The 17,270-nt window shown below is 54.6% G+C and overlaps 1 protein-coding gene across 1 annotated transcript; it reads left to right on the forward strand.

Annotated features, from left to right (window-relative positions):
- Nucleotides 1-916: 916 nt before the first annotated feature.
- Mknk2 (MAPK interacting serine/threonine kinase 2) lies at nt 917-15,821 on the forward strand. Its single transcript, XM_090338885.1, has 14 exons — nt 917-1,024; nt 1,189-1,323; nt 6,097-6,184; nt 6,304-6,405; nt 6,480-6,577; nt 9,180-9,259; nt 9,556-9,629; nt 9,879-9,983; nt 10,064-10,119; nt 10,226-10,321; nt 10,804-10,998; nt 11,872-12,036; nt 12,797-12,840; nt 13,400-15,821. The coding sequence occupies exons 2-14, from the start codon at nt 1,273-1,275 to the stop codon at nt 13,638-13,640; spliced, it is 1,395 nt and encodes a 464-aa protein (XP_090195011.1). The 5' UTR covers nt 917-1,024; nt 1,189-1,272; the 3' UTR covers nt 13,641-15,821.
- The last annotated feature ends 1,449 nt before the right edge of the window (nt 15,822-17,270 follow it).

Here is a 17,270-nt window from a genome sequence, read left to right on the forward strand (position 1 = left end):
AGTAGGGTGGGGGGGTGTCTTGGCAGTTCCAGATATGAGGAAGGTTCTTCACCATCTCCTCTGATCGTTCTTCTTCTCCTCAGCTCACTACTGAAGAGGAAGCAAATTCTCGAGAGCTTCCTGGAGGACGTGCCTGTGCCCTAAGGCAAAAAAAAAAAAAAAGATGTAGGCAAAAAAATGATGTAGGCGGTGGAGGTGGAGAGGAGGTCTCGACCATCATTAAAAAGGCTCGCACCTGTCACCCAGCAACCCAGGACGCTGAGATCTGAGGATCGAGGCCACTCAAGACCCTGAGACGCCCATCTCCAGTCAACCACCACAAAACGGGAAGTGGGGCTGGGGCTCAAGCATAGGGCGGTAGCCTCGAACTCAAGAGCTCAGGAACAGTGCCCAGGCCCAGAGTTCAAGCCCCACGACCGACAAAAAAAAAAAGGAGGGAGAAAACGGATCTCAAAGCGTTCTAGGGTGCACCAGTATCCTAGGCCGCATCCGACAGGCTAGGGGATCTCGTACTGCAGTACCCGGTCAACGTTCCGCAGATGGCAGAGCCCTGGGAAGTCCCAAGAACCCGCCCAACTCCGCCCACACCACCCTCCCGGTGGATGCCAGAAATGGCACCCGAGTGCCTTACTGCGCAGGCGCAAGCCCGACGTCCCGGACTCGGAACGCGCAGCGTCTCATGGCGTCCCGAGCACCCATCAGGCTCCGCCTCCCGCCGCTCCTAGGGGGCGTGGTCAGGGCCGGGGCTGCGTCGGGGGGGCGGGGCGAGGCCGGGGTCCGGTCTATAAAAACGGCGGCCGCGGCGACGCGCCTGGCTCCTCTCGGCGGCGGTGGCGGCGGCGGCAGCCCTGGCAGAGGAGTCCGCGGAGGTGGCGGCGGCGGCGGCGGCGGCGGCGGCGGCGGCGGCGGCGGCGGCGGCGGCGGCGGCGGCGGCGCTGTTCCCCGCGCGGTCCGCGGAGCGGGGTCCGGGCTGTACGACGTCGGGTGGAGGCGGCTTTGCGGCCCCGGCCCGAGCCCGTTCTCGGTGAGCTCTACTCCTCCGGGACTCCCTTCCTCCCCCCACACCGACCCCGGTGGTGTGTGGAGGGAGCGGGCCTCACCGCCTGCTAAGGGACCGCGCTCCCCGCAGGCCACTCGCCGCCGCCGCCGCCGCTCACCGCCCTCTCTCTTTGTCTGGTCTGCCCGAAGGGTCGCCTCCCCGGCCGCCCTCCGCCCCCGGTCCGCCCCCCGGGCCCTGCGTCCCCTCCCCCGCTGGCGGGGCCCGGACAGAAGATGGTGCAGAAGAAAACAGCCGAACTTGAGGGCTTCCACCGTTCGTTCAAGGTGAGGGCCGGTCTGTGTTGAGGGACTGCTGCGGGGGCTGGACCGCCAGAGCGGCCCGTGTGTGGGGACAGAGCCGTCCCAGAGGACGCGCGTGTAGGCCGCCGCCTCCCCCTCCCCTCCCCCGCCCGCCCGCCCGCCCGCTCCCGGGACCGTCCCAGCAGGGTGAGCGCTGAGAGGGAGGGGTCAGAAAGCCACAGCCCCGTCTCCAACTCTAGCCTGCGAGATCTCTCCTCCAGGAACCCCTCTAGTCAGGAGCTGTGTACCTCCCCTGCAAGCCCCAGCAAGGTGTGTGTGCTGGTGTATATGGGCGTGGGGGGGAGGGGGAAGGGGCGGGGGAGTCACTAGGCCACACAGCCCAGTCTCCTGTGCTCTGTGTGACCCTCCCTGGGGAGGCCCCTGTATTCTGCAAATCCCAGATGGTTGTGCCCTGGTTGAGAGGGATCAGCAGGCCCCAGCCCTGTCCTTTGGCTTGTAGGGACTTACTTTCAGGAGTCCTTGGTGATGTGGGTCCCTTTGAGTCTCACTCCCCATGGTGGCCTGGTGTTTGGGGCATGGAGAGTGGACTGAATGCCCCTCCCCAGATACCTCAGGCCCAAAGTGCTATTTCCTGTCTGAGCGGGAAGTTTCTGCAGAGGCCTGTGACTGCTGATTCCTGGTCTCAGCTGAGTGAATCTTGGGGGCCGGTGATGATGGCTGGTGCTGGGCTAAAGCCCCTATGGGGCCTGGCCCAGGGGACGCAGTGATGTCAGCTTGTCTGCCCCACCCTGCAAGCTGGGTTATGTAATGGCTTTCCTTGGGCAGGGACCTGTTGCCCTCTTACAGAGAAGGCAGGACTTGTGTGGATGTATGAGTGTGTGTGTGTGTGTAGGTGTAGGTGTAGGTGTAGGTGTAGTGTACACCTACACCTACACCATGAGAAGTGTGTAGGGCCTGCAGAACAATTCCCAGGCCTGTCCAGCCAGTGTCTCCAGCCAGCCGCCCCACCCCTTCCCCACATGCCTGTCATCCTTGTTTCTCTCAGGGTAGTTGTGGCCTCCTCCAGCAGCATGTTGGGGCTGGGGCATAAGAAGGGTGGATCTGAGGCCGGGAGTTTGGCCTAGTGGTAGTGTGCTTGCCTAGCATGCGCGAAGACCTGAGTTCGATTCTTTGGTACCACATACATAGGAAAAAAGCCAGAAGTGGAGCTGTGGCTCAAGTGGTAGAGCTCTAGCCTTAAGAAAACCCAAGGTTAGTGCTCAGGCCCTGAGTTCAAGCCCCATGACTGGCAAAAAAAAAAAGTGGCTCTGAGAGGTCACCTATAGTGAGTGGTCTTTCTTTTCTGGCTGAGTGGAAGCTGAGATAGGATCAGTGTATGGGGCCAGCACAGGGCTAGTGAGACAGCCAAAGCAAACTCGAGCTCTCTGGATGGTTCCAGCCACCTCCTGCCAGAGCCTGCTGACTCAAGGCCCACAGCCAGACCTGGGGCAGGCTGGCCCAGGCTGCCCACACTGTTTAGGATTGACTGCAGGCTGCCTTCTGCATGGCCAACACATAGCTGTGTTTGGACAGTGGGAATGCATGGAAGAGATAAGAGAAGGACAGGACAGAGGTCCTGGCCAGGAGGCCGTCCTCCGGGTGGCTAGGGGCCCATCACTCAAGGACTCTCCTCCCCCTACACACACACACACACACACACACACACACACACACACACACACACACACACACACACGGCTGTTGGAACACAGTTTACAACATAGCAGGGAGGCACATTTCCCAGGTCTCCTGGGTTTATCTTCCACTTACTTAATTATTGCTTTAGTTTTGGGGTATGAAATCCAGAATCTCATACATGTTAAGTGGTAGGTGAATGCTCTGCTACCAACCCATACCCTATTGTGTGTGTGTGTATGTGTATGCATACATACATGTACACACCAGTACTGGAGCTTGAATTCAGGGCTTCTTACTCTTGCTTGTCTTTTTCACTTGTAGCTGGCACTCTTACCACTTGAGCCTTGCCTCCATTAAGCTTCTTATTTGTTGTTGCTGTTGGTTGTAGAGCTTGAACTCAGGGCTTGGATGCTGTCCCTGAGCCTCTTTATGTTCAAGGCTCACACTCTACCACTTGAGCCACAGTGCCACTTCAAGTTTTTGAGTGGTTAATTGGAGATAGGAGTCTCATGGGGACTGCTCTGCCTGGGTTGGCTTCAAACTGCAATCCTCAGATCTCAAGTCTCCTAGGCATGAGCCACCTGCGCCCAACAAGCTTCCTATTTTTTTTTTTAAGATTCTAAAGTAGAGGATCCAAGATAGAACGAAAGATCCCTGTAGGCAAGGGTGACCCGGCCTGGTACCCTGGCCTCTATAAGTCTGTCATTTCATGGACTCAGCCTTTCTTCATTGGAGACTTTAGCATGTAAAGACAGTGACTGAATAAGGCTAAAAGCTCAGACTGGGCCTAGTGGCCTCTTGGCCCTTTTCTAGGGTTGGAGGCAGCTGAGGCTCTCAAGCCTCATGCCCAGCTTTCCTGCTAGTCCTTCCACCATGTGTGCTTGTCACCCTGGGATTCTGGGTAGGGAGCCTTACCGGAGCACTAGGTGTGCATGCTTCTCTGCTTGGTTGACTGGGGTGCCCTTTTTGCTAGGCTCCTCACAGCTATCTGCCAGAGCAGGGCAGTAAGGAGGTAGGGCAGGACTAGACTTTCAGGCCTTTCATGCCTACTGGCCTCCCTTCTGTGATCAGCCCACAGACTGTGGTGCCTTCTGCTCCCCTTAGGGTCTCCTAGAGGTGGCTTTTCAGTTAGATGTCTCTGCTAGATGTCCACACAGGAACAGTGACTTGGCCCAGGTTCCCTGGCATCAGTGTGTCATTGTTTACACTGCTGTAGCTCTATGCCTGGCTCTCAGGGCTAAAAAGGCTAAGCTAGAGATCCGTTCACACAGAAACTTTGCCTGGCCTCAGTTTCCCAGTTCTCAGCTTCCCCCCACCCCCCCCCAAGGAAGACAGTCCCAGCCTAGTTTGCCTCATTTATCTGTGGAAATATATTTCAACACTCTTCTCTTTGGGGCCAGGAAAAACTTTCTCTCGACTTTCAACCTCCATTTTTTTCCTGTTGAGAGTCTCAAATCCTCCTACATACCCTGTGTTGCTTTGTTGCTTGCCCTAAGTCGAAGGCCTGAACTAGAACCCCGTAGTCATCTTAGTTGGCTAACCAGGATCTGGAAGGCTCTGGAGCTCCAGGAGTAATGGTCTGACTCAGGGTACCCACAGTACTAGAGCTAGGAGTGACCTAGCTGGTCTTTGGCCACCAGCAAGTATGACACTCTGTGTGCTCTGGTAACTGCTGTGGGATCAATTCTGTATCCTCGGGAGGAAGGCTTGGATCCACAGAGCAGGTGGTGAGCCACCTGATGGTACACCACAGACCTGTGGAGCCAGGTGACCCTCATCATCTCTGTGGCCTTCCAGAACAGACCTTCCAAGGAAAGAGTAAGAACAAGCTGTTCACAGAGAAGAGAGGGAGCCCCATTTGAGGGGGAAACTAAAGTCCCAGAGGCCAAGGGCTAATCCCAGGGTTATCGAAGTAGAGCTTAGCCACCCCAAGACAGTCCAGGAAGCCTGGGGAAAGCCAGACTGGCAGCTCTGACCGAAGGCTCCTGCTTTCCCACAGCCCAGCCCTGAGATCATCTGGCCTGGAAGGCTGTCCTCATTCTGCACATAGCACACTAAGGCCTAAGCTGTGTCCCTTTCATTACTTAGTCCCGGCTGGAAGTAGAAAGTCAGGTTTCTAGCTGGGGACTAGTGGCTCACACCCATAATTCTAGCTACTCTGGAGGCTAAGGCCTGAAGATTGGTATTTGAAGTCAGCTCAAGCAGGAGTGTCTGTGATACTCTTATCTCCAATTAATTACCAAAGAAAACAAAAATCAAAAAGAAATAGAGGTGTGGCTCAATTAGTAGAGCACTATACCTGAGCAAAAATGCGCAGGGAGGCCTGGGAAGGTGGCCTAGTGGTGGAGTGTTAGCCTAGCATGCATGAAGCCCTGGGTTCCATTCCTCAGTACCACATACACAGAAAAAGCTGGAGTGGCACTGTGGCTCAAGTGGTAGCTTTGAGCAAAAGAACCTCAAGGGCAGTGCCCAGGCCCTGAATTCAAGCCCCAGGACTAGCCAGAAAAAAAAAAAAAAAAAGTTTAGCAATAGTGCCCAGGCTCTGAGTTCAAGCCCTAGGACTGGCAACAAAAAAAGGGGGGGAGGGCAGGAGATTGGCCTAGTGGTAGAGTGCTTGCCTAGCATGCACAAAGATCCAGGTTCAATTCCTCAGTAGCAAATACATAGAAAAAGCTGGAAATGGTGCTGTAGCTCAAGTGGTAGAGTGCTAGCCCAAGGACAGTGCTCAGGTGCTAAGTTCAAGCCCCAGGACTGGAAAAAAAAATTTAAAAAGTCTGGTTTCTCATGGTGGACATACTGGGAACTGACCTTGGCACTGAGAGATATGGAGTACTGTCCCTGGCCTTCACCCACTCCACGCCAGGAACATGGAGCACATGGCAGTTGTCATGGCCCTAGACATTGCTCAGTGTCTCCTGGGGAAACCTCTGGACAATGGAACCCATAGACTCCAGGAGACGCAGCCCATAACCACTGCCCTACTGAGGACCTAGGACACCACCCACTTTGTGTGGTGAAGAGAGGAGGTCACTCTCAGGAGGTGTCGTCCCGTACTCACTCACCTGCCTCCTTATTCTCAGCCTGGCAGGCTGAGCCTCACAGCCCTCTCCTGACCTGCAGGGGCAGAATCCTTTCGAGCTGGCCTTCTCCCTAGACCCGGCCCACCACGGCGAAGCAGACTTCAGCCCACAGTGCGAGGCCCGCCCTGGTGAGGGCCTGAGGGGAAAGGGTGTGGTACCCAGGGTTCTCTTGGCAGAGGGTGAGGGTGGGATCTAGGTAGGCTACGCCAAGCAGATCATCCTGAGCCTGTGCGTTCCCCTACCCTAGACATGCCTACAAGCCAGCCTATTGATATCCCAGACGCAAAGAAGAGAGGCCGGAAAAAGAAGCGATGTCGTGCCACCGATAGCTTCTCGGGCAGGTTTGAAGGTAAGGAGGGCTGCAGGCTGGGGTATCAGGGAGATGGTACTGGATTCTCTCCCTCACCCCTTTGTGTGTCTCAGATGTCTACCAGCTGCAGGAGGATGTGCTTGGGGAAGGAGCCCATGCCCGCGTGCAGACCTGTGTCAACCTCATCACCAACCTTGAGTATGCTGTCAAGGTGAGCTATCCTGTCACCAAGGAGCTGGAGAAAAACCACTGTCTAAAAATGGCCCCAGGCCTGGTGACTCAGGCCACCCCTGGGAATGCAGGTCAACCTGCTGAGCCCCAAGTCCCCAAGTGGGAAGTGACGATTTCGTTTGGTCCCTGTCTACGGCATATACCAGTGGCCAAGAACCTGTGACTGCTAACAGCTGGTTAAAGGCTGTTAGCTGAGGCTCAGATTGTGTCCTAGCTCCTCCTTTGTCTGAGGATTGCTTTCTGGGACCAAAAGGCAGGGTCAACTGATAATATGGCATGCATTTAGTATTGTAGAACTTGGAAGGCAGAGCTAGACCTGTCTGAGAAAACCAAAAACAGTTGTGTCAAGTTGGACTCTGGTGGCTTACACGTGTAACCCTAGCTAGTCAGGAGGCTAGATCTGAGGATCACAGTTCAAAGCCAGCCTAGACAGTAAAGTCAATGAGACTCTTATCTCTGATTAATCAGAAAGCCTGAAGTAGAGCTGTGGTTCGAATGGCAGAGCATTAGCCTTGAGCTAACAAAAGTTCAGGGATAATGCCCAGGCCCTGAGTTTAAACCCCAAGACCAGCACAAAAAAAAAAAAAACAAAAACAAAAACAAAACAGAAAAAAGGAGTGATGTCATTTAATCCCAGAGGGAGCTCTGTGTTTGAGGAAACCAGTCCAGGCCTATGAAGTCGTCTTGTGTCTTCCTGTCCATCGGTGTATGTGGCCTTTGAGCCCTAGGTGTGTGTAACAGTCTGGAACTGGAGCCCTGAAACAAACCTGGTGTGCCACAGCTCTGTTCTGTGAAGCCTTCCAGGTTTCCCGCATGACCCTACATCCAGTTCCAAGCTGGGTAGAGCTGCCAGAGGGCTGGCTGCCCAGGCAGGAGGGCAGGTGCCCCCTGGTGAGTGGCGTTGGCTAGAAGCCTGTAAGCCCTGGTTAATTAGCTATCCAGGCCTGGCTAGTGGTTTCTGCATCTTAGTGTGACAGAAGGAAGAGAAGTAAGAGCCTTGTCATGTAGACAGTAAGGTAGGCTAGGGTTGTCATCCTAATCCCCTGGGTCAGGATATGAGAAAATTAGACCTGCAGGATAGGCTTCCCTTCAGGGAAACTTGCTTCCTGAGACCTGATTTGACAAGGAAACTGAGTCACTCTGAGTGACCTCATTGTGCCTCCTATCTTCCTCCTTGTGACTTGGCATAGTCAGTGCTAGAATCTAGAGATCATAGGTGGCTTTCATGGTGGAGGTGTCTCAGTGGCCATTGAAGTGTGATGCCAATGGGAAGACAGCCTGAGTTTGGGAGACCAGGAGGTAGAGGAGAGCCAGGCTGAGTAGGCAGGACAGCCATGGTAATATGGGGTTGAAGACTTGTGTCATTCCACATGGGGGTGTCTGTCCCTGTCTGTGGAGCCAGGGCTGAGCCTGCCCTCGTAAGGAATATGATAGGGTTCACTTCCACCCAGAACTGCTCAGAGCACTCCAGGTCAGGCTTTCAGCAGTGGCTTGGTGAAAGGGATCTCATCATTCCCCTTTTTGGAACAGCTGTGTTTATCACTGGCCACATGGGACAGTATCTGGGCAGTAGGGATCCCCATACGCCACCAGGGGGCTAGCTTAAATATCCCTGGAAAGAAGATCCCAGCTGGGGCCTGGGGAGAGCTAGAGGCCTGTCTCCCACCCCTCTGAAAGCAGATGTGGCTGGGGTCCTGGGAGAGGAGCTATCACAAACTCTCCGGTTCTTGAAATTGCTCAGTACAAATGGTCTTGGCAGCTGGCTTCCTGAGGCTCAGGGCCTGGGGTAGGGGAAGGTGGCTCAGGGCTAGCCTTAGACAAACACAGGTCCATGGGGCAAGTAGGGATGTCTACCCAGTACTACAGGGGCATGGCTTGGTAATAGGGACTGGCCACTTTGACATCCAGGTGGTAGGAGGCTCCGTTGTTGTGTGGGGCATGCAGGGAACTAACTGGTTGGGCCTGGAGTGTGGCCTCGTGGTAGAGTGCTTGCCTAACATTCATGAAGCCCTGGGTTTGATTCCTCAGTACCACACATACAGAAAAAGCCGGAAGTGGTGCTGTGGTTGAAATGACAGAGCACTAGCCTTGAGCAAAAAAAAGTTTCCAAGGATAGTCCCCAAGCCCAGAGTTCAAGCCCCAGGACTGGCAAGAAACAAAACCCAAAACTAGCTGGTTGGCTTGTTCATGCCATGGATGACAATCATGCACCCCCAGGACCCTGAGCCCGAGCGAGTCTACAAAGGCCCCAGCCCTAAATCCACTTTGGAAGTTGTCTGGGGGAGGAAGGCCGTGTGCCTGCCAGACTTGACCGTCTCTGCCTTTCTCTTCCCTGGCTGGTATTGCCGCCAGGGAGACATATTTCCCCGTCCTTGTGCTGACACCTCTGTCTGACCTCAGCAAATTCCAGGCTCCAGGAGGAGAGCCCTGCTTTTCTAGAGCTGAAAAGTAGAGCTTAGATAGTGGAATTACTGCAGAGTCCAGGGAAATGGAGGGTCAGGAGGAGTATCTCCTGCCTTCCTGGGTTATGAGTGGGTGCTGCTGACCTGGGTGATGTCCTGTCTGTCACCTGCCTGTTCCAGATCATTGAGAAGCAGCCAGGCCACATCCGCAGCAGGGTTTTCCGGGAGGTGGAGATGCTGTATCAATGCCAGGGACACAGGTAAGGTGACCCACTCTGGCCACAGTGCTGGGCCCCAAGCCATCTTTCCATGGATGAATGGACCCGAGTGCCACATCACCCTAGCAGAATGCCGGCCGGCTCAGCCGGGTGTCCTGGGTGGGCCCAGTAGCAGGCACCTGGCATTCCAGGTGGGGGGTGAAAGTAGGCCCAGGGCCCTCCTCTTGCCTTCCTGGTGCAGATGGCACAGGTAGGGTGGCCCCTCATAGCTGACAGCAGGTGTACATAGAGGCCTCAGAAAAGCCTCAGCTCCTCTTCTGCCCCTACCCCATTTCCAGGAATGTTCTAGAGCTGATTGAATTTTTCGAGGAGGAGGACCGCTTCTACCTGGTGTTTGAGAAGATGCGTGGTGGTGGGTAGGGGCTTCTGATGAGGGGTAGGGGTGAGGGAGACATTTTCAGCTGGGTCCTCATGGCATAGCAGCCCAGAGCCGCCAAAAAGAACCTTTTGGGTAGAGGAGAGGGGGCTTGTGGGATGGGAGCTACCTGTCCATGTAGGGACCCAAGGAATCTAGTAGGTTTCCTGCCAGGGTAGAGGCGAGCACCAAGTTTTGGCCCTGAGCCCTGGGGGTGATGAGTGTTCTCACCACACCTTGCTGTAGGCTCCATCCTGAGTCATATCCACAAGCGGCGGCACTTTAATGAGCTGGAGGCCAGTGTCGTCGTGCAGGACGTGGCCAGTGCCTTGGACTTCCTGCACAACAAAGGTGGGTGCCAGGATGCAGCCCACTTCCCCAGGACGCTTAGAGATGCTTCCACACCTAACCCCCTGCTCTGCTCCCCCCAGGCATCGCCCATAGAGACCTAAAGCCGGAGAACATCCTCTGCGAACACCCTAACCAGGTGAGGCAGATAACCTGCCCCAGATCCAGGTGGGTCGCCCTTAGGAGTGGCCCCTCCATAGGCCCCAGGGTTGGACCCCTTCCACAGCCCTCTGCTGACCCTCCAGGTGTCCCCAGTGAAGATCTGTGACTTCGACTTGGGCAGCGGCATCAAACTCAATGGAGACTGCTCCCCCATCTCCACCCCAGAGCTGCTTACACCGGTGAGATGCCACAGAGGGCTGCAGGGTACAGGGAAAGGCTGGATCGACCCAGGCCATGCTTACATTGCTTTGGGATGCTGGTACAGGCTCTGCAACATTGACCTGCTGAGCTCTTGCTTCCGCTTAGCAACAGCTTTGGATTGGCTGGGTGGAGAGTGGAAAAATGGGTTCTTACTGACTTCTGATTGAATGGGTCTGGAGCCTGGCAGCAATCACTAATTGGAATAGTGATGAGTGTGGAGGGATTGGATAAGGTGGATTCAAACTGGGAGGGGGAAGGAGAGTCAGATTCCTTGCATCCACTGATTGGTCAGGCTGAATATGAGGGTGGGGCTTGTGGGTTTTTGACTTAGGCTCCATGCATCTGATGATTGTCAGGGACAGCCCAGATAACTGTTCCTATTGGCTTGATGAACAGAGATGGGGGGCTACGGTACCCAGTTGAAGTGGGTCTAAGCTGACTTTACTTTCCTGACCCACAGTGTGGCTCTGCAGAGTACATGGCCCCAGAGGTAGTGGAGGCCTTCAGTGAGGAAGCCAGCATCTACGACAAACGCTGCGACCTGTGGAGCCTGGGGGTCATTCTCTACATCCTGCTCAGTGGCTATCCGCCCTTTGTGGGCCACTGTGGCAGTGACTGCGGCTGGGACCGAGGGGAGGCCTGCCCTGCCTGCCAGGTGCACTCCCGTCCTGATATGCTAACTGTCTCCCCAGACCACTCCCGGTGACCACAGGGTGGTGCCAGTCCTCCTTTCAGAGGGGAGGAAACACACAGGTCAAGAAGTAGGTCAGGATCCCTACCCACAGTCTGAACTTAGCATTCATGGCTTCTGTTTTCCTGGAGCTGGACTGTTGAATTCCCTTTTAAAAAATCCAGCCACATGGGCAGTATTTTAAAAAACCACCTCTGGGAAATGGTACCGTGGCTCAGTGGTAGAGCGCTAGCCTTGAGCTGAAGAGCTCAGGGACATCCCCCAGGCCCAGAGTTCAAGCTCTGCTACCAAAATAAAAAAGAAACCCTCCTCTGGACCCCTCCCCACACCTTTTTTTTTTTTTTTGGTTGGGAGGGGGCTTACGTAATCAGGTCTGGGGGAACCCGAGTGTTGCCCCTGAACTTTTTTGCTCAAGGCTAAAGCTCTACCACTTGAGTCACAGCTCTATGTCTGCTTCTTTAGTGATTAATTGGAGATAAGACTTTCCTGCCTGGGCTCACTTTGAACCGCAATCCTCAGATCCCAGCCTCTAGAGTAGCTAGGATTACACACGTGAGCCACCAACACCCAGCTCTTTTTTTGCCCTCCAGAGCCACCAGACCTGCCAGCTAGTCCCAGAACCCTGGCCCCTCCAGCCCCCCGTCTACCCTGTATTCTGGATGCCAGGTCTCGCATCCGTCTCTACATGTGGCCCTGGTCACAAGTTAGGGTCACAAAATCAGGTCTGGGGGGGGGTGGTCCCTGGCAGTCAGTGGTGTCCAGGTCTGCCCTCGGAAGTGGTAGGGTATATGGCTGTGACCTTGCCAGCTCACTGACTCCTCTATATCCTGCTCCCAGAACATGCTGTTCGAGAGCATCCAGGAGGGCAAGTATGAATTCCCCGACAAAGACTGGGCTCACATCTCCTTTGCTGCCAAAGACCTCATCTCCAAGCTGCTCGTCCGTGATGCCAAGCAGAGGCTGAGTGCTGCCCAAGTCCTGCAGCACCCCTGGGTGCAGGGGGTAAGGCCCAACATGCCCTTCTCCCTCCAACTTCTGATTGCTGTATGTCACAGCAAGTATATGGAAACTCCAGCCCGTGTGGACCCCAAGACAGCAAGCCTGGGTATAGATCTCTAGGATTCACTGCACAGTGTTCATGAAGTTTTAGGATAACAAAACTGCCCCCCTAGAAGTATCTCAGAGAATCCTAGCCCCACTATTCCTGTGTCTTAAGTTCTGAGCTGTAGGGTCAGCCAGGTGGCATGTGGACACCCAGCCTCAGGGGCAGGGCCAGTGTATCCTCTGGCCTGCCAGTCTGCCTGGGAAAGGCTGGACATTTCCCCAGGGCATATGAAGGCTCAGCTGCCAACCCAAGGGAGTAAGATTACAAGAAAAACAGCAAGCTTGCCTAGTAAAAAAATTGAGGTCCCTTAGAGATCCACACGCTAGGGCAGCTTCAGACCCCTTTTGGAAACATCTGATTCTTATTTGAGATAGAGGCTAGGTGGGCTTGGACTGGAAACTGTCCACCCATTCCCAACCCCCACCCCCACCCCCACTGCCACCCTCAAGTACATCAGAATTCGAGCAGGGTTGCAGTGCCTGGCCTTTTCCTCAGCATGGTTCAGGTTTCCTGGGCTCAGGTACACACAGCCTCAGGTGGGAAGATGAGGTGGTGGGGGGGAACTTGGAAGCTTTCCTTGGCGACACTCCTAGCTAGCTCTTGAGGGTGGACTGGACGGGCCTGCTCTTTCATGCTGCTTATGCTGTCTCATTACAGTGTGCTCCTGAGAACACCTTGCCCACACCCATGGTCCTACAGAGGTAAGACTCCCCCTCCCCCACCCAAGGCGGGGAATGTGGCTTAGTGGTAGAGTGCTTGCCTAGTATGCATGAGTCCCTGAGTTCAATTCCTCAGTACCACATACACAGAAAAGGTGGGAGGGATGCTGTGGACTGGTCAAAAAAAAAAAAAAAAAAAAAAGATTCTGCACCTCCAGGGTGGGGTGGGGGTTAAATGATCAGACTTCTCTTTCTGGGGTGCTGGGGATGGAACCCAGGGTCTCCCACATGCTCCACCATTGAACTGGCCCCTCAGCTGGTTCAGATATTCAGAAGACCACAAGAACTCATAGGGAAAGGACACGAAACACTTGCATGGCCTTGGTGGGTGCTCAGATGGGCCCAAGGTTAGGGAGGGATTTTGCAGCCCCGCCCAGGGCACACACTCAGTATGTCTGATGTGTAATGTATGGCTGGGAAGTCATCCTGTCAAGATTTGAACAGACAGACATAGGGCCAAGTAGGGACCCAAAATCAAATTCCCCGAGAAGCAGCGGAGGCTGTAGTATTGATGCCCATCTTCTACCTTATCCTGTTCTAGGAACAGCTGTGCCAAAGACCTCACATCCTTTGCAGCGGAGGCCATTGCCATGAACCGGCAGCTGGCCCAACGTGAGGAAGATGCCGCCGAGGAGGCCCAGGGCCAAGGCCAGCCCGTTGTCATCCGTGCTACCTCACGCTGCCTGCAGCTGTCCCCACCCTCTGAGTCCAAGCTGGCTCAGCGGCGGCAGAGAGCCAGTCTGTCTGCTGCCCCTGTAGTCCTCGTGGGGGACCATGCGTGACCCCCCCTTCCCTAGCCCCCTGTATATAGGTCGCCCCCTTCCCCCGTCAGATCTAAGGTTTTGAAGCTGTGGTGGCGGGGACCAGGGGCTGCCCCCCTCTCCAGCTGCGTTTCCAAGCACTGAAGTCAGCTAGGGGGCATGGGTTGGGGTTTTTGTTGTTGTTGTGTTTGTTTGTTTTTTTTTTAAACAGGTTTTTGCTGTTGGCTTTTGTCCTTTTTCCTTATTCCTCTTCCAACTTTTTTGTTTTTGTGGGGTTACCCCACCCCTTTTAATGGTGTTTAAAGAAAAGCAAGTGCCCAGAAGGAGAGCAGAGGGCGCGTGGAGGGCGTGTGGCTGGGTGAGTGCCTGCTATGCCCCAAGATGCCCGCCTTACTGTGAAGGTCTCAGTTCTCCACCCAGCCGTTGGCACCCTGCCCAATGTCCGCCCCTTCCACTTCTAGCCAGTTTTGCTGTCTTCCAATGCAGGGAAGGTTGGGGGACTGCAGGGTCACCATTCCCATGCCCCCCCTTCCTAGCCCTCAGTATTTTCAGGGACAGTCTCTCCTCCTGGTGACAGAACAGTAGCCTCTTTCTCCCTCACACCCAGAGTGCCCCGGTGCTTGGGCAGATCAGGGGCTTCTTGTCTCTGGAAGGAGGGCCTGGCAGGCAGGGTGGACGGTAGCCCACCTGCTGGACTTCCCTGGGCCCAGGTTGGCCCACTTTCCCTTTCCTGGTGAGAAGAAGACAATCGAGGCTTTCTCCCAGGCCTGTCTGAGCAGTGAGCAGGCCCTGCCTGCTGGACGTGGCCTGGTTGGACTTAAACTGCAACTGACCCCTTTCACCCCACCCCACTCCCCCAGGAACTGAAGTTGGAGCAGGGGTTGCCATAGTAGCCTTGTCCCCGGCTGGTTCCAAGATGGGTGAGCCATTGGACAGGTGCCCATCTGCCAATGTGGGGGTCCCAGAGTATCTCCCCACCCCAGGGCACCCAAGTGCCCCTTCTCAGGGCTCAGCTTGACCATGGGCACATCCCGAGTCTGGCATTTGGAAGTTCTGCTGGTTCCCTCATCCTCAGAGCTGGGCCAGACCCAGAGATTTCTAGACTCTCTCCTGCTCCCACTCCTAAAGGCATCAATTGGGGTGTTCCCACCTTCAGGAAAAGGGCTGCCACTGCCTTTACTACCCCTTCCCCAGTTCCATCAAGGCCTGGTCAGCCTGACATTGGGCTTGGGGACACCACCGCCCGGGCCTGGCCGTGAACTACTATGCAATATAATTCCCATTTTCTACATGTATGCGGCCCTGCTGGTCAGGGGGGCAGTCCACCCCACCCACCCCAGCCCCAGGTCTGCTCAGGTGTCTCCAGGGCAGGGATTGCAGGCCCCCCTCCCCCACCTCCCGGCCTCAAACTGTGGTCAGGATTTGTCTCAGTGTTTTTGGGTGGTTCTTTGTTTTTTTAGATTTTCTTTGCTTCCCCTCCCTGTTCTCAAAAGAATACTTGAATGTTGGAGGGGCCTTAGGGGAAGGGGGACTTGGAAAAGGTCTGTCCAGCCATCTCCGTTGCCCCCTCCAGTCTTGTAGGATTGTCACAGTCTGGTGGCCCAGTGATTCTTGCTCTTGGGCCCCCGCCCTCCTGTGTGTACCGGCCTTTCCAGAGACCCCTGGGGCGGTTGCCCCTGCCGCACACCCCCTCTCTTACCCCATCATCGATTCTGAGTTTTGCACCTCAGATTTCTCTGCCTTTTTGTATAAAAGAACAAATGCACCTTTCCCGCTGCAGGTGCCATGGGCACTGTACTCCAAGAGGCTGGACGAGGAACAGCTTTGGGTTTTCTTTTTTCCCCAGAGGTGCAGGTTGTTGTTTTCTTTTTTTTTTTTTCTTTTTTTTTTTTTCTTTCCTCCCCTATCACCTCCACATTTCGACCTGGGGACTGCTTAGAGCCTTTACTGTGAAGACTGGGCAGTGTATGGGAAGGGACCGGCCAATAACAAAGTGGTTAAAAAGCCACATATACAAATACAAAAAAACAAACAAAAAACCCACAAAACTTTTTTTTAAAAGTGGGGCAAAGACATCCAAGCACTTTAACTCCATTGTATCAGGTGAACTGGTAGAGCGCAAAAGTTCCTTTACACCAACTGTCAACGCCAGAATTTTGTATTCTGTTTTGTAAGGATTTAATAAAACTCATAAAAACCTGCCCTGTGTTTGCATTTGTCTTTTTGTGACGGTAATGTTCTGGACAAGCCTGCAACCAAGCAAGTTGCCAAGGCCCCTGGGTCCAGAAGGCCTGGGGGGATTTTTTTTTTTTTGTAGTCCTGGGACTTGAACTCAGGACTTGGGCAGTGTCCTTGGGCTTTCTCAAGCCACCACTTCCAGATTTTTCTGGAAACCCAGGGCACTGTGCATGCTAGGCAAGCACTCTACCACTAGGCCATACTCCTAGCCCACCTAGAGGGCTTTGGCCATCGAGGTGTCCAGGGCAGCGTGTGATATCTGAGCAAGCAGGCCTGGGGAAGGGCAGGTAGAATCTGAGAAGGTCTCAGCAAGGCATCTGGTTCCAGCCAAGCACCACTAAAAGAGACAACCTCACATACTGACAAGGGGAAGCCCGCTGTAAGCCCTGAGTGGGAACCAGCTCAGTATGGTGGATATGCAGACCACAGCGGGGGAAAGGACAGTGGGCCTGGCAGCTTTAATTTTCTTAGCTAACAGTTTGAGAGAAGCCAGGTGCTGGTGGTTTATGCCTATAATCCTAGCTACTTATGACGCTGAGATCTGAGGATCTCAGTTCAAGGACAGCCCAAGCAGAAAAGTCCTTAAATCGCTCCAATTAACCACCAAAAAGCTAGAAATGGGTCTGTGGCACAAGTGGTAGAGCACCATCCTTGAGCAAAACAAGCTCAGGGCCGTGCTCAGTCCTCAAGACCCCCCCCCCCATACACACACACACACACTTTTCCACAGTAGTGATTAGACATGATTTTAATGTGACAAGACCCAACATGCACATACCTCTTGTCCAGCTAGGGCATTCAGGAGAGCAAAGCCAAGCACCAGCAATCAGGTGGTGGCTACATTTGCCCAGGTGGAAACTGGCTTAGACCTGATTACTTGACCTTTGAAAAGGTCCAGATTTCTCCAGCTCCAGGATTTTCTTGCTACTCTGGAGGAAGACAGACGTGGAAGGGGCGGGCTTGGCGGGCTGAGAAAAACCACAAAAATAAAATCTAGAGCAACGGCTCAGAGGACAAGCTGTTCCTGGCAGGAGGCAGGGGGCAGGGAGCGGTCACCACATGACCTGGAAGGGCGGGGCAGGGCGGGATGCCACCTGGGCAGGCAGACTTAGCATGTGGAACCTCTTGTTCTCCTCAACACATACACACACACACACCACCACCACCACTGCCACCAGGCCAGGCCAGGCACAGGAGCAGGGAAAGCCACCCAGAATCTCTAAGGATGGAGGAAGGGTGGGGGCTGGGCAGAGCTGGTTTGGTCCTCAGACAGCCATCCATTGGCTCTTTCACTCAATGTGTAGCAAACTCACAGAGTTCAGAACTGGAGCAAGGAGCTGGTGACTCATGCCTAGCCAGCCCAAGCAGAAAAGTACATGAGACTCTTATCTCCAATTAAATACCAAAAAAGCT

This window comes from Megascapheus bottae, chromosome 1, assembly GCF_031878675.1.
Source record: "Megascapheus bottae isolate mThoBot1 chromosome 1, mThoBot2.hap1, whole genome shotgun sequence".
NCBI lineage: Eukaryota > Metazoa > Chordata > Mammalia > Rodentia > Geomyidae > Megascapheus > Megascapheus bottae.

What these genes read in the sequence shown, in the direction of transcription:
- Mknk2 (XM_090338885.1), top strand. Translation starts at nt 1,273, where the DNA reads ATGGTGCAGAAGAAAACAGCCGAACTTGAGGGCTTCCACCGTTCGTTC. An exon ending in GCTTCCACCGTTCGTTCAAG is followed by an intron (nt 1,324 to 6,096) that starts GTGAGGGCCGGT and finishes CCTGACCTGCAG; the next exon opens with GGGCAGAATCCTTTCGAGCT. An exon ending in ACACCCATGGTCCTACAGAG is followed by an intron (nt 12,841 to 13,399) that starts GTAAGACTCCCC and finishes ATCCTGTTCTAG; the next exon opens with GAACAGCTGTGCCAAAGACC.